General features: G+C 36.0%; 1 protein-coding gene across 1 annotated transcript in view; it reads left to right on the top strand.

The window, feature by feature from the left end:
• Positions 1-475: 475 nt before the first annotated feature.
• LOC133533922 (formin-G-like) overlaps positions 476-17,672 on the top strand; it is a 27,027-nt gene continuing 9,830 nt past the window's right edge. Inside the window, exons 1-3 of the mRNA XM_061873006.1 lie at positions 476-892; positions 2,959-3,024; positions 3,055-3,093. Of these exons, the coding sequence (XP_061728990.1) occupies positions 758-892; positions 2,959-3,024; positions 3,055-3,093 (240 nt within the window). The 5' untranslated portion in view covers positions 476-757. The remainder of the gene's footprint in view (positions 893-2,958; positions 3,025-3,054; positions 3,094-17,672) is intronic.

Below are 17,672 nucleotides of genomic sequence, written 5' to 3'. Positions count from 1 at the left end.
ATATTTGAGGAGTTGAACCTCATGGAACCCATCATCAGAACTAGACCTTAACACAAATGCTTCTGCAGAACTTACTTGCTTAACAAACATAACGAAAAAGACAACTTACCAAAAGTGAAATATGCGTTGTTAAAGAGTCTCGTTCTGATGATGCATTATTTTACTGTTCCGAATGAAAATGCTTGGTTTATTGTTGAAAATACTAAAATCGTTATATGTATGCCTATAAGATTTGAGGAGATCACTAGATTCCTCATGGATCCCATCGTCAGAACTGGGTTTTGACAAAACCGGACCAACTAGGGACTATATACCTTCAAACAAAAAAAAAATGCAAATCGGTTCAAAAGTCGGTGCCAAGCAAAATATTTACAATACTGGTTCGTACTTTTTTATTGAACTACACCACGGTTGGCATTATGCTTTACGGCGTTGCGTTGACGCTTTAAGATTTGGCTTTGGCACCGACTACACTTGCGCATATAAAACAGGATAATAGTTTATTTTACCTTTTTTGAAGTCTGTTTTACTTTTTTTATACATGAAATGTTTTTGGTGGGATGTCTTTTTCTAGGGTTTTATCAGGAAATAAAATAAATTAAAAATTAAATTGATTTTTATAACTCTTTGGTACTGAAATTAGTAATCAATAATAGAGTTATCAAAAGAACTAATCTGTCAGTGACTGACAACTGTCAGAAGATCCCCGACCGTCGCGCGTTGCCCACCATGTGGAAACCGAGTAAATCGTAACACAATGGAGAACGTAGTGGAATCTGAGGAGTGTGCGTGTAGGAGCGGCGCCACGCTCGACGTGCTGAAGGAAGTGCAGCGAGCGTATGAAGACCGGCTAGAGCTGGTGGAGAGGGTCGGCGGAGCGGATAAAGTGCAGGTAAAGTTCAATAGAAGCCGGGACAAGCTAGCTTTAGAAGTAGCTTTCAGGCATTGCTGACCGTGGATGCGGCGGGCTAAGACCAAGTTCATTAGGCATTTCTGAAACAGTTTCAAATCTAAAATCAAAATTAGACGTTTGGTTTTTAGGGTTCCGTAGCTAAATGGCAAAAAAACGGAACCCTTATAGATTCGTCATGTCCGTCTGTTTGTCCGATTATAGTTAACCATTTATTTCGGATAACAAGACCCATACATTATTTATTACACAATATAATAATAAAAAACAGAAACATTTAAAAATTAATAATAAAAAAAGTCATTAAGTAATACAATAAATTAAATTAACCTAAATCTAAGTCTTATAACTAAATAGCCCAACAACACCTCTATTGTTCAATTTGTTCATGTGCATAGCGTTCCACTTTGCAACTATTGGACAATCTAAACTGTCAATAACAGTGTTCAGAAGGCTCTGTTGGGGCTGACTCTAACACGGCGCATCAGGGAGGCCACTCGCATACGCATTATGGCTTGAAAGCTATCTACGTGAGCTTCCGCAAACATCCCCGACGCACTGCAAAATCGAGGCAACCCCAAGGAACACCCTGAAACCGTTATTATACTGGATGCGTAAGGCATTGAGAGATTTCTGCGTACACTTGACCCACAGGCTGCATGTATAAAAGACTGACAAAATGCCCTAAAAAGAGTTATTTTGACACTCTTCGTGCAACGTGCAAACCTGCGAGCCAACATGTTGCTTCTCACCGCCAATGCCCTACGCTCACGCTCCACGTCAAGATCGTCAGAGAGGTCCTCGGTGACCCGGTGCCCCAGATACTTAAACTGAGTGACATTTTTTAACTCAGTTCCTCCCAGTTTTAGTGGTGGTATGAACTTCGGTTTTTTTGAACCCGCCTTAAACACGAGTAGCTCACTTTTCTTGGAGTTGTATTTGAGACCGTGGGTCTCCGCGTACCTCTCACAGATTCCTATCAATATCTCCAGGGCTCCGATCGATGGGCTCAGCAGAGCCATGTCATCAGCGTAGCTTATATTGTTCATTATGTCACAGCCACTTTTTTTCCGAAAATATAAGGGCTATACTGTTCAAACTTGGTAAGTAGATGTATTCTATGAACCGCATTAAGATGTTTACACAAAAATAGAAAAAAAAACAAAAAAATTTGGGGATTCCCCATACTTAGAACTGAAATTCAAAAAATCTTTTTTCATCAAACCCATACGTGTGGGGTATCTATGGATAGGTTTTTAAAAATGATATTGAGGTTTCTAATATCATTTTTTTCTAAACTGAATAGTTTGCGCGAGAGACACTTCCAAAGTGGTAAAATGTGTGTCCCCCCCCCCCGTAACTTTTAAAATAACAGAATGAAAAATCTAAAAAAAATTTATGATATACATTGCCATGCAAACTTCCACCGAAATTGGTTTTGAACGAGATCTAGTAAGTATTTTTTTTTTTAAGGACGTCATAAAATTAAAAAAAAAATATATTTTTCATGAAACGTACGTACGTGTGGGGTATCTATGGATAGGTCTTCAAAATGATATTTAGGTTTCTAATATATTTTTTTTCTAAACTTAATAGTTTGCGCGAGAGACACTTCCAAAGTGAAAAATGTGTCCCCCCCCCCTGTAACTTCTAACATAACAGAATGAAAAATCTAAAAAAATATATGATTTACATTACCATGCAAACTTCCACCGAAAATTGGTTTGAACCAGATCTAGTAAGTAGTTTTTTAATACGTCATAAATGGTACGGAACCCTTAATGGGCGAGTCCGACTCGCACTTGGCCGCTTTTTGTTATATAATACATAGACGGTATTCTCGGTTAATGGCGATACGAAAACTCGCATGCGGTTTAAGCAACACTGTAATTTGATTCCTGGATTTGGTTGCACCTGTCGGGTAGCGAAGAAGGCAAAGTAGCAAATTTCATACCTATGTTAAATCACGCACCTCATCTGAATCTTTAGGCCGTTTATCAATTGGCAGGCATTTTTTGTGGTTTTATATAACGTGTGTTATTATGCAGATGCAGGCGCGAGTGTTACGGTCGTGGGTGAGCGACCTGGTAGCGCAGAACGCACTCCTGGTGCGCGCTCGTGTGAGGAGTTAGAGCGAGGAAACCACAAGTCGGGCCGAGACCGAGCGGCGGCGGCACGCTGAGGTAAGGGTTGTGGGGGAGTCACCTGGTAGAACGCTCTCCTGGTCGGATTCTTAAGGAGTTAGAGCGAGAAACCACGAGTCAAGCCGAGACCGAGCGGCAGTGCCACGTTGAGGTAAGAGTGTGCTCGGGGATGCCACTTTGTGGGACAGAATGTCCATAAGCCTGTTAAGCTCTCATGATTGTATTATGTATTGCGCTTTAACAGTTTTACGTAGCTTCAACTGATGCCTTTAAACCACAATTGATGTTAAGGCAGGTGAAGCACTACTCGTATTGTATCAACTTAGTTGCGCAGTTTAATTTTAAATTAGGTGACTTAAAATAGCCGCGCTGCTGTTATGATTTACTGTATGCATGTAAGTAGTTGTCTTGATCAAGCGAATAAAATCAAAGATAAGATGGACGTAATTTTGCAAACGGGTACCAACCTTCACAATACGTCGAGATAATCGTAACGGAATAGACTTTCGATAAATTTTGTAAGAAACCTAACCATGTTCACAGCAGAATCTCGGAGAGTTAACTCCAGTAGGATAAATCGTCAACACCGAGCCTGGTTTGGTTCTGATTGTCGATTTATAACGTCGACTATAAACTAAATTAGGTTCCTTAAAAGTTTCAAAAATTCTCCGTCGCGCTACCAACTGTGTGTAAAAGAACAAATCACACACAACAATAAACAACAACACACAACAATGTGTACGACAACAATAAATTATGCGACATATTGAGACCTTATGATTTTCGAAAGTGGTCTGTTTGAAGCGCCAGCCTTCCGCAGATAGAGTGCGAGCTGCGCGCCGAGAGCGCGGTGCTGCGGCGGCGGCTGGCGCGCCGGGGCTCCGACCTGCGCGGCCTCGTCGAGGTGCTGCGGCGGCTCCGGGAGCTCGACGACTGCACGCTCGACGGGATACACTTCTTCGAGGTCACACACAGCGATATCTTCGGCTCTGATGGGTGGTAAAGTTACCTGTGACGGTTGTTATAGTAGGTAAACATCGTTGAATGCTCGTGTTGTGTGAATGAGGCCTCCGAGCGACCGACGACATACACGCAGATAACTATTAGTCTCCTATGGCTCGTTAATCGTTGTATGAAGTCGAAATTTTTGAACGATGTTTTTGGCACAGATTTGAGGCTCAGTGTATTCCCTTACTAAAATGTAATCTAACATTTAAAAGAGGCCAGTGTGCCTGTGATTGTACAGTATAATTTTGGAATTAATTTTTGTACACAGTTATATGAAGAAATTCAATTCAATTCAATTCAAATATACTTATTCATGTAGGCCTAGCAACAAGCACTTCTGAATAGTAAGACAGTATTACATATAATTATCTTAATCTAATTATCAGAGCAATTTATTAATGTTGTAAATATTATTCCATATATAATACTAATGAATATAATTCATAGATCAAATTTAATACTAAAACTTTCACAAAATACAGTCATACAAAAAAAATGTATAAAAAATACTTGTCTAGATTGTTTCTAGAATAAATTCTAAATGTCAAACAAATATAATAAAAACAACAAAGGAAATACATGCATTGGAATATCACATTTCATCATCATTATTCAAATATAATAAAGAATTAATCATTTCGAATCACAATTAATCCCACGTTGTTTTATCATTCATGTAGTCTTGTGTGGTATAATAAGCTTTAGAAATAAGTTTACGCTTTACATGCTTCTTAAATTTATTAATTGGTAACTCAGTAATATGGTTTGGAAGTTTATTATAAAATCTCACACAATTACCCATGAATGATTTTTTAATTTTATGGAGCCGAGTGAAGGGCACAGCGAGCTTATGTTTATTTCTAGTATTAATATTATGAATGTCACAATTTTTCTTAAAATCGGCAATATTTTTCTGCACATACAGAATATTCTCATAAATGTTATTGACAGTGCACTGTCATGATGTCAATTTCCTTAAATTTATCTCTCAGTGAGTCTCTATGGTTCATTTTATATATTGCTCGAATAGCCCTCTTACTGCAGAACAAAAATGGTATTTATCTCTGAGCACCACCCCACAGTAAAATACCATATGACATAATGCTATGGAAGTAACTAAAATATACTAATCGAGCTGTTTTGACATCAGTTAACTGACGGATTTTGCTTACTGCAAAAGCTGCAGAACTCAGTCTATTCGAAAGAGTAGCAATATGGGGACCCCACTGGAGTTTTAGAATCTAAAGTTATACCAAGAAAAACTGTACTATCAAACTAGTTCCAATTCCTCATCCTTCACAATGACACTTGTTTGTACATGCCTTACATATACTAGGTGACAAACTTAATACATTTAGTCTTATTCTCATTTTAACAAATAATTATTAACATTGAACCAATTTACTACTTTAGAAATAGCATCGTTTACATCATTTGTAAGCTTGTTGCTGTCGTTTGACTTTGAAAATAAGTGAAGTGTCGTCTGCAAACAATACTATATCATGGTGGGTCTTTACAAGGAATGGCAAGTCATTTATGTAGATTGTCATGTATGTTGGTAGTTGACAGTTGCGAATATACCTTGTTATGGAAAGCGTGTTTCATTACCAGCATCCCAGTATTATCCCCAAAATATTTTACTGGCGACGACGAATACCAAAAATCCGTGCGTGCTACGTATAGTTGTAATATAGCAAACAAAAGAAAGTGCAAATACGATGTCGGTCGGCAAGATAAGTGAATTTAAAATCCATACGGACGATTGGAGGTTATACATTGAGCGGCTCGAACAATACTTTTTGGTTGATAAAATTGTGGACGATTTAAAGGTTCCCACACTAATAACAGTTATGGAGCCGAAAGTTATGAACTATTAGTGAGTTTGTGTACCCCAACGAAACCAGTGAAAAACATTTAAAGGACTTAACCGCCATTATGGAACGGCACTTACAACCGAAACCGAGTGCATTAGCCGAGCGATATAAATTCCGCCATAGGAAGCAGGCTACCAACGAAAGTATAGCGGAGTAGGTAGCTATTTTGAAAAGGATGTCGAAGACATGTGAGTTTGGACTTTGGTTGGAAGAGAGCCTCAGGGATCAGCTGGTATGCGGGTTAAGTAGTGAAATGATACGACAGCGGTTATTCGCAGAAGAAAACTTAGATTTTGCCAAAGCGTATAGCTTGGCAGTCAGTTTAGCAGCGGCTGAAAAGGATGCGGCCGTGGTTGAGGGATCGTGCAAAAAGCAGGCTGAGGTCAAGGTGGCCGATTGTCAAGCCATGGCGGAAGCATGGCAGCGTAACGCAAGCGTCGCGACAGGCGATAGGGCGCAGGCTAGCAGCGGGGCAATCAGGAGTAAACAGGCAGTTTTGGGCAGCGCGCGCATTTCTCGACACGAGGGCAGCAAACGAACGGGCAGCGTACGGGCGCGGCCGCGAGGCAGCCTGCAGCGGCAGGATCAGCGCGGGCAGCGAAATGCTCAGTTTGTGGGGGCTCCCCCCCGGAAGCGCCGGCGCAGTGCAAATTCGCGCGATATGTGTGCAGAGTGTGTAATCGCGAGGGGGCACCTGCGACGTGTTTGCCCTAACGTGACGGGGCATCATAGGTGGAAGCGGATGACAGACATGGACACTGACGACAGCGACGAGGTAATAGTAGTTAGCATGAATCATTATCAGTGTCTGACTGTAAACCAATAATGATATCCAATTAATGTGCACAATAAATCTTTAAGTATGGAATTAGACACCAGGCTGTGCAGTAAGTTGTATAAGTTTGGAATTGTATCAGCGTGAGTTTGCCTGATTTAGAATTAAATAAAAGTAATGTAGTGTTAAGATATTATACTGGTTGACTCGTTAAACCGCTAGAGTAATCAAACCATAGTTAATTACCGAGATCGGAAGTCATATTTAAATTTATATGTTATCAAAGACGGTATAACGCTTCCTTTTAGGTAGACAATGGATAGCGGCACTGAATATACTTGACTTACCCGGCTATGACGAGTATATGTTTATAGTGCTTCTTATTGCATGGTTTACCCTAACTATTACTACTACAGCAATCGGGATACTTGCAGGTACTCTGACCTAACCAGTTCATTCGATGCTTCCTCTTTGACAGCCTCACCCAAGTGACCGAGCCTGTCCAACATTTACCGTGTCCCCACCACCTGCTAAAACTACCGTGTTTTGACATAATGTTAAATCGTGTTCAGTATAATGTTATTTTTCCAACTACCCCTGTATTAATCGGGGTAACATAATAATGTTTGTCACGGTATAATATTATTTAACTGCTATCTTAAATGTAAACATAAATAAATCATGACATTCGGCCATCAACTTCGTGCAATGACTCCGGCGCACGAACCTTCTCACTAAAAGCTAGATCGATTTCAATCTTACACCAACCGTGAAAAATTATTTAAAGCGTCAAACAGTTTCTAATGAAGTAATTGAACACTTAACTTATCACAATTCATACATTTACATAATCAGAGAATGTGTTAAATAATTATAATGAGATACATGAAAATAATATCATGAACATTCGGTCTTCTGTTTCCCCTTTGTTCATATAACTTACTACTATGCCGTGACATTAGCATTTGCTACTTAATGAAAAATCTTAATACCTGTTGTTAATTTCGTGTAACTAAAAAAAAAACAGACAAAGCTCAGTTTTTATTATGTATAAAGTTTGTTTTGTTTTCTCAAAAAACCAAACATTACTTCTGTCCGTTAAAACTTGTCTTTGATTTAATTCAATACCCGTTGTTTTACAGGCAAAAGTGGTTCGACTTCAGCACATCTGTTTCAGTTCTACATTTAACAATCAAACCTTTCTTGACCCAATATTGTATTATACTACATTGCGTTAATGTAGACTTCATCTTACTCCATTCATGTATTAATCGTTACGTAACGTAGCAATAGGTTAGAGATAATATTTAACCCCTAAATGGCTTTAACTCTGAAGTCGACGTGACAATCTTTATAGTCATTAGTCCTGTGTTCAGCTCAAAACTATTAAGTTCAGTTGAAATTTTACACATTTACAATATTATGTCTCTGGATCCATATCTGCACGTGAAGTGTCAAACTTATATAAACGTATAATTGGATTGTTATAGGTAACAATACCTATAACAATGTTCAAGTTTTTGTACTTTTTTATTTAAAAGGTTGCTCTGATTGTTAATAATACTACTCATTTCATAATGGGTGTTCGTATGACAATAACACACGACAATTTCTTTATTCAAATGCCACCTTGAATAACATCGCTTTCAGAGGCTATTATACAACTCTGCTAGGGGTGATACTAAAGTGTCCTTGAGGTAATTAAATTTTGTGTCTTGAAATTTCAAAGGATGCCAAACATTTTGCAAAAGTTTCAGTTTCAATAATTGGTTGTATTTATACATTAACATAAGATTCCCGTATACTGCTTTTAAGGTGACTAAAGCACTGCTAGATACGCCTTTGACATCAATGTAAAATGACAAGTGTCAATACTAAAAACTCAAGTTCATTTAATTTAAACAATGATTGAAACTACCAAATCAAATTATTGTCATATCCAATAAAATCCATTTTTTTCTTTATATATATATTTTTTTCTAGGACTACATCTATGCCATAATATATTGTTCATGTCATTGATCGAAGTTCACATTTTTATTAATATTATCTTGCCTTTAAACCTCTACGAGCTTTTTTTTTTCTTCAATATCTTGTATTACTTTCGTAAACATATAAAATTATGATAATTAGCACACCATAACAGATATATCTTTACCTAAAAGGACAATAACCCAAATGTGCCTCATGGCATTAAGTCCGCCTTTTAATAAATAAGGTTCTTTTGTGGCAATAAAGATTAACTAAATAACTGTTCTGTCAAACCTATATCTATAGCTTATTTGGGCGTTACTTGTTATTATCCGTCAGGTAAATACTATTAAAACTAACCTATCCTCATTAAGCTTATTACATACAATTTATTGCGTATTTACCTTGTAACGCTACTAATAACTCTACAGATACGTCAAATCTCTATCGTCTATGCACTCTTTCTCACACATCTCTTTTTTCATTCGTTTTTTTTTTATAAATTATACATCGTTTTTTTACTACTTCCACTTTTGAATTTCAGGAAATCTACGTGAGGCCAGTTTAAAACGTTTTCTGTATATCTGTATCATATTTTTATACTTTACACCTTGCGAAATATTGACCATGTACATTTGCGTTTCAACTCAATTATCTTATCTGTCCCGTCGTAATTATCTAACTTTAACATCGCTACTAACTGATGCTGTTACAACGCATACTCCCATAGGTACTACAAGTACAAATTATATTGAATCGTTCGAACTGAACACCGCGTTTGCTAAGTTTCAAACGTTAGTTATGTAAAATATAACTTCCAACCAATTCTAGATAATCACCATTCAATCTGCAAACAAAAGATTCGTCTCTCTATTGATCTTTCTGAATAATTGTTCCTTTATCTTCCCTGTTTCCCTACGTAATCTATATTTAGGGCAATTATCATCATCTACACTCAAGTGCCTACTTTTTTTCACTTGTTAGCCTTTGTCACAAATCCCATGGATACAACAAATCGTTTGCAATATGTCCGATCTGTTGTTTACTTTACAATCTCGACTACTCAAAATCTGTTTACCTGAGATACTCTTGTACTGTCTGAAGTCTACTCTATACTATATTTGTTCTATATTTAAGTCGTACAGTAAAACATATTTATTATACTATAACATTTGGTATTTTGGTAATCTCCATAGGTAGGTATACATATGCTTATATAGGCACTATCCTGTTACTGTTTATTTGTTAGCACTTATCACTTCAACATTATGCGTCCATCTGCATTCATTAGTTTTATTAATAATAATTAGTTTTATTTAACGGAATATCTCGTTTAATCCATGATAATTACCTCTGATCTCTTATTTAATGCATTTCTATACATTTAACACCTTTTTATTCGAATAATAATTAAAGTTACTTCAAAATTATGATAGTTAGAACTTCGTGTGCATAAAATATACTCATACAACAATGTCTCTATTGTCTAATGTCTGTACAATATCTCAAAATGCAATATGAATATCGTCTAATCTATCGAAACATGAAAATAATTAACAATTATTTAAAATTTCACATATATATATAAAGATATTTCTTCTAATACTGATCATCAACAACATCGAGTTAATTATCCCAAAAGTTTAATCAATTTCACGAACTCGCTGTCACAAGAGTTTGCGACTCAAAAATTCAGTCAAAAACACTAAACATCCATAGCCAATATAAGATGTCAAATGTTATCACAATTTCATTTTACTATTTTTAATACTATCATATTTAGCTTGTTGGATACTAAAAAGGAGCTACAACTCTAACACATGTATCTTTCCTCAAGACTGCGTATAAGTAGTCATTTAGTCAACTATGTTGTTCTGAGTGGATTAAATTGAACAAAAGTTTATTTTTACATCGATAAAGCGACGTGTATACTATAATATTTACAAAAGCTCAACTAAACATGGATAGGTTTATTAGCATCCACTTCATTTGATAAACTCCTGATCATCAGCTAACTCGAATCAGTCAATCGTGTCATGTCTTTTAAGTATTTGATAGGATACAATCATCTTTCTATACTCCTATTTTGTTCCATATTCCTCTCGATATCAATTATAAAGAAACAGCTGTATGTTATAACATACCCAATCTCTCTGCTCTATTGTTTTTGTCTTTTTTCAATAATTTTAATAATTCCTTTCTTTTACTACGTTCAACACTTATTTATTAGTTATCCTATTGTTCGAACATATGCGTTAAATTTTTTCAGGCATCATATTTTCAAATCTTCTATTATACCTCTATCTTGTCGCCTCTCTTTTTTTTTAACTGTTTGGGTCATTATTTACGTTTCTGTTTCTCATTTCACTATCGACTCACAAGAGATCACGAATTGTTCTACTATAAGTAAGCTAACAAACTACAGCAAACTTTTGCAATACTGTTTCGTGTCTTAATTATTGGTTGCATTAAGAAAACCCAGAATTCATTTATGAAAATACTACTAGCTTGTAGTTAATTTCATGTTCAAACTGGGTAACTTGATACTTTAGTCTGTAATGACATCACCTGTACACAGTTTGTCAATAAAATATTTCTATTCTATTTTAACTATGCATTTTGTCCACCTCTCAAAAAGATTACTCACACTGCTCTGGTCTATCCATTATAAGTCTCTTTATCCCGTCAAATGACAATTAATTTCTGTTATATTTATCAATCTCGTATAAACTTTCAATATCTTTTTCTCTAGTATACCGGCTTCTGCTTACCTACCTAAGTACCTCGATACTTTTCAATTTCCTGCTTAAAGGCAAATCTCTTTACTCGAAAGAAAGAAAGAAAACCTCGATCTGTGTTAGAACTCAGTCACTTTACGTACTTGCTACTGTATCATTACTCACGACGGTTAAATTTCTGCAGTTCAGTTTTGGATCACTATATCAAACTCAAGAGCCTTAATCAATGCTCAAGCATTAAACGCATTCATGTTCAATTACGTTCTTCATCTGGCTCAACACCCGAAATTCAAACAACTGTTTTTTCCTAGAAAAAAGAAAAACTTCCCCAAATTCTAACAATTTTTTTTGTAAAAAATATTAATTGTAACACACATTTCAATCGAACAATAGTCACAGACATACAGTATCTGTTCTCTGTGTACAACTTGTCTCTCTTTTCATTTTAGCATCTATTAATAGTATTAACCATTTCAATCGGACAATGCTCACACACATACAATATGTTTTCTATGTATAACTTATCTCTCTTTTCATTTTACCATCTATCATTAGGTAGATGTAAACCATTAGGTTTTGTTATACTTTTTTTTTTTACTTCATTTCATAAAATAAAATATTTGATACTCTGTATTATAGAATTTAACGGAGATCAAACTTAATTTCGATCTAACTTGTAATCAAGACGCTGTCTTACATTTTACCCACTTATACTTTATATTCTCTTCTCACAAGGCCACTGTAAATTCTATATCTAAAAAAATCGCGTAAGTATATCTCCACACACGACAGTCGTGAAACTGCCAGCGTCGATAAAAATCTATAATTCTTATCTTCATAAGAGTGTAATTTCACTAATTCATCCTTCGTTTGATTCATCTCTCCAAAATTTGAGGCGTATGCTCAGGGTTATTTTAATTTCAACCATATATAAAATAAAAAAATATATGAACCATTTCAAGAGAACGAACGTTCGCTACAAACGTTCCGTTTTTTTCATATTTCACTTACAGCTCTCACAAGTCACTATTGTGATTCTGTATCTCCGTTTAATCAATACATACGTATGCTTGTTGGAATTAAAAATCAATATAAGCTACAAATTACTTTTTTTTTATTATCATTCCATCAATAACCAGTTGCATTCTCGTCATCGTACTAAATACTGTAAATATTACTTGCAATGTCACGTTAGAATATAATTTATGAACAATCAAAGAAAAGATTAGTCATCTTATTTGGACTAAAAAAAAACATCCGTCTCGTTCTCGCGACCACCATAGTCAAATCTTTAGCAACTAGTCATACAGAATTCACCATTCGCACATTCGCATTTTATAATTCGCAATTTCAATGTGTACACTTCCGTCAAAAAACAAACAATTTCATCTAATTCTCAACATCCGTGACGAACCCTCACGTCAAACAAAAATAAAATATTAAGATGTACTCTCACGTACTTTAATGTTTACTTTCCTTGACGCACGCTCACTTCACACAAAAATCGAATTTCAGATGTACTCTCACGTCAAATAACTTCTAACTACCTTGACGTATGCTCATGTCAAATAAAAAACAATTTCCTTGACGTGCTCTCACGATAAACAAAAATCAAATTTAAAACGCACGCTCACATCAAATAAAAATCAAATTTAAGACGCACTCTCTCGTCAAATAATTTTCAACTTCCTTGACGCACACTCACGTCAAGCACAAATCATATTTCAGACGAACTCTCACGTCAAAAAATTTCCTACTTCCATGACGCATGCTCACGTCAATCGATAATCAAATTTTAGACGCACTCTCACGTCCAACAAAAGTTAAATAACTTGATTGAACAATAGTTATTTGTACAACAAGAAAGCAAAGTTTGATATTTCTTCGAGTGCTTGTTTTGATTGTATAATAAAATACGTAAAATATGGGGTTTTATTAAATTTTAAACTTTATTTTCATTAATAATTATTACGAATGAAGACCTCGTAGGGTGTTTTGGAACGATGCGGTCTCTGACTTATTTCGGGGGGTCTATTATAAACCGTCAATATACCGTTGAATTACGTATTGCACTTTTTTTGTTCAAATATTCCGAACTTGTATTAGGCCCCGCTCGTTGAAATGACATTCGACTCTAAAGGTCACTTGAATGTTATTTTGTCTCACTCGGTGAGCAAAATGTGATTTTGCTCACTGTTTTTAAGCAGCAAATTACCCTTGTTCGAGCTGCTGACGTGATAAAATATTTTCATCAGTGAAACAAACAAATTCGTTATAAATTATATTTCTTTCGCTCTTTGTTGTCTTTAACAAAACTATCATCTGGCACTGACACTGAATAGTTCTGTATACAACAAACTCTCAATACTCGCTCTCATGCTAATAAATATATTATTTATTATTGTCATACAAAAACTTGAGTTAACTTCTCTTAAGTTACCTTCGCTTATGTTAAGCTACCATAATGCTCTCTCACATTGTTATTATATATCGTGTACCTGCGTAACTTTAAATCATACTAGTAGACCATATGATTGACCAGCAATTTTACACAGACTCTGCATGAGTTTAATTATCATAACTTCTTTCCAAGTTCTATATTGTCGTTTAATACTAAATAAGTGATTTAGAATCAATGCATTTAAATTTACACACTGTCAAAATCCATTGTCACATTATACATAAGTATAGTGTCATTTAACCCAATTAAATTATCTCATTAATAAAAAATAAAAAAAGGATTGTCTATTTCAGGCTTCTAGCCCATAACAAATCTCTTTATGTTTCATTAAGATCTCTTAGATACGCTCATTTAAAATTACTAGTACCTGGGCGACCGAGCTCCGCTCGGCTACAACTATCCATTGCAATATGGTGGCGTATAATAGGTGATAATCTACATAAACTTAAAAAGTAAAATGTGACTGACAATTATTATTATTTACAAGCGAATTCACCCTTACAGCACTTGTCACAGAGTAACGCCATCTATTTGCCAATTTCTCTTATTACATAGCTCATTTTTTTACCAAACTAAACCTTGTCCAAACAATAAAAATGAAAAATTATATATAAACTTGAACATATAAAAAAAAAACAAAGTTAGTCACCGGGCGAGATTCGAACCGTAACTACTCGTTTAGCAGTCCGCGTCTAACCCGCCGGACCAGACGGACAGTGGCATGGCAACACGAAATTCAGCGACCACATTCTGCGTCGAAAGAAAAACGCATTAAAACTCGAAAACCCGCGCCTTCTCAAACACAAGACTAATCTAGACCGACTGTACACCCCCAAAAACCCCCATATACCAAATTTCAGCGAAATCGCCAGAGCCGTTTCCGAGACCACAGAAAACTATGTATATATACAAGAATTGCTCGTTCAAAGGTATAAGATAATGCAACGTCAGAACGTTATGTCAAACTATCATCTTCTAATTTACATACGCTCATGTAAATTTACCATAATGTACGCTCACATTATGAAGAACTATCATCATCTAATTTACTTACACTCAAGTAAATTTACATAATGTACGCTCACATTATGAAAAACTATCATCATCTAATTTACATACGCTCATGTAAATTTACCATAATGTACGCTCACATTATGAAAAACTATCATCATCCAATTTACATACGCTCATGTAAATTTACCGTAATGTACGCTCACATTATGAAGTACTATCATCTAATTTACATACGCTCATGTAAATTTACCATAATGTACGCTCACATTATGAAGTACTATCATCTAATTTACATTCGCTCATGTAAATTTACCATAATGTACGCTCACATTATGAATCTGCTATTCTATTTATCTCATCTTTCACGTCCAAACTCTTAATATTACCCTCTTAATATTACTCATGTTATTAAAACTACATAAGTATATACTACACAAAACGCTTGTTTACGTTGTTGTACACTAGCTTACTTTAAATAAGTATCTGTATTTACTTAGGTATATTTTTATGCTAGCCCGCTTTCAACTGTAAGGCTTTCATTAGCATAAATAAACTATGAGTCTCATACAATTTTAGCTAAATTGGAGTAAAATTTACAGATAACATGTGTAACATTGTCACCTGTATAACACTGTCACTGCCACCATTAAACGTAGGTATTTATTTCGACAAAAATATGTCTATAAATAGGTACTTATTATTTCGCATTTTAGTGCTGTCCAACGAGGTATTCTATTTTACTACTACCAATTCACTGATTTCGTATAGATTTAACTAAAACTGCTGCATTGAACATAAATCATGACGTGTACAACAATGAAATACATAAATGCTTTTAAAAATTCGTATCAAAGAAAAAAAAATATAGGAAAGCATAACCTATTCCATGTGTAAAAATGACAAAACTAATTTATTTCTGGTCATGATGCCTCATATACTGATGTCTTAAAGGAACTTTTATTATCACAATATATATTTAATTAACTTTCTTGGGCCATCATATGATTACAACAATCATTTAATATTATCTGTCTAAATTATCATAAATTCATTATCTATCACAATAAACTACCAGCCAATTTATTGTTTTCAGTTGCTTGCAAAGAAGTGGTAAGATATACTTCTTAATGACTATTTTTACTCACGAGTTTTAAAGCTACCTGCAACTTCATCATGCATTTTTTTAAATTGCTAATACATATAATAGTTACTTACAAGCAGTCGCCAAAAACATATATCTGAAGCATGTAAATCGTCCTAAACTCATGAAATAAAATAATTTTTATTTCTATAACTTACGTTTCATAAAACTTAGGAATCAAAATAAATCTCAAAATCCCAATGTGGGTTAGTGGTACGTTAACACTTCTGATTTATAGTGCTTCTTATTGCATGGTTACCCTAAACTATTACTACTACAGCAATCGGGATACTTGCAGGTACTCTGACCTAACCAGTTCATTACGATGCTTCCTCTTTGACAGCCTCAACCCAAGTGAACGAGCCTGTCCAACATTTACCGTGTCCCCACCACCTGCTAAAACTACCGTGTTTTGACATAATGTTAAATCGTGTTCAGTATAATGTTATTTTTCCAACTACCCCTGTATTAATCGGGGTAACATAATAATGTTGTCACGGTATAATTATTATTTAACTGCTATCTTAAATGTAAACATAAATAAATCATGACATGTTAGGGTATGTCAATAGCGAAGATGAAGGCTTTAATATAACGGAATTTAGTTCCAGATTCTCTAAGGTGTTTGAAGACGGTTTGGGCCGGTTCACGGGCGGCCAAGTGAGCATACACCTGCGGCCTGAGGCGCAGCCGGTGTTCCTGCGCGCGCGGCCGCTGGCGTACGCACTGCGCGAGCCGGTAGAGCGCGCGCTGGAGCAGCTGGTGCGTGACGGCGTGCTCACCCCCGTCGACCGCTCCGACTGGGCTACCCGATCGTCCCCGTGGTGAAGAAAGATGGTAATATTAGAATATGTGCCGACTATAAGTTGACTATAAATAAAGTTCTTGAAGTTGACCGTTATCCACTGCCTAGGGTAGAAGATCTGCTAGTGCGCCTCGACGGCGGAGATCGGTTTAGTAAAATTGACTTATCCCAGGCGTATGCTCAGTTTGAGCTAGATGAGTCCAAGAAAGTCACAGTAATAAATACCCATAAGGGTCTTTTCATGTATAACCGGCTCGTGTACGGATTGTCGTCCAGCCCGGGTATTTTCAGCGCCGGTTAGAACAGCTGTTTGCAGATTTGCCTCACGTAGGGGTTTTCCTGGACGATATTATTATTACGGGTACGGATACTAGGAGCCATATCGAGAATTTGCATAAAGTCTTTGATAGATTACAATCTTTTGGTTTGCGAGTAAAAAAAGAAAAGTGCGCGTTCTTTCAAAAAACGGTAAATTACTTAGGCCATGTCATTAGCAAGGACGGAGTACAGACATGTCCGGACAAGATTACGGCAATAATAAATACTCCGACTCCTACAAACATAACCGAGTTAAGGGCATTCATAGGCATCGTTATGTATTATTCGAAATTTGTGGCAAACGTAAGTACAATATTAGCACCTTATACATGTTACTGAGGGCAGGTGTAAGATTCGAGTGGAATGATGAGTGCCAGGTTGCGTTCGACAGGGTTAAGAGCTGCATTATGCTCTAGTAAAGTGTTAGTGCATTACTCCCGGTCTCGCTACCGCTAGTTCTAACTTCAGACGCGAGTAGCGTCGGCGTCGCCGCTGTGATATCGCACCTCACGG

The sequence above is a fragment of the Cydia pomonella genome, unplaced genomic scaffold (assembly GCF_033807575.1).
Source record: "Cydia pomonella isolate Wapato2018A unplaced genomic scaffold, ilCydPomo1 PGA_scaffold_220, whole genome shotgun sequence".
In the NCBI taxonomy this organism is placed as follows: Eukaryota; Metazoa; Arthropoda; class Insecta; order Lepidoptera; family Tortricidae; genus Cydia; species Cydia pomonella.
Note: the sequence above shows the minus strand (reverse complement) of the source record. Positions and strands in the feature narration are given on the sequence as shown.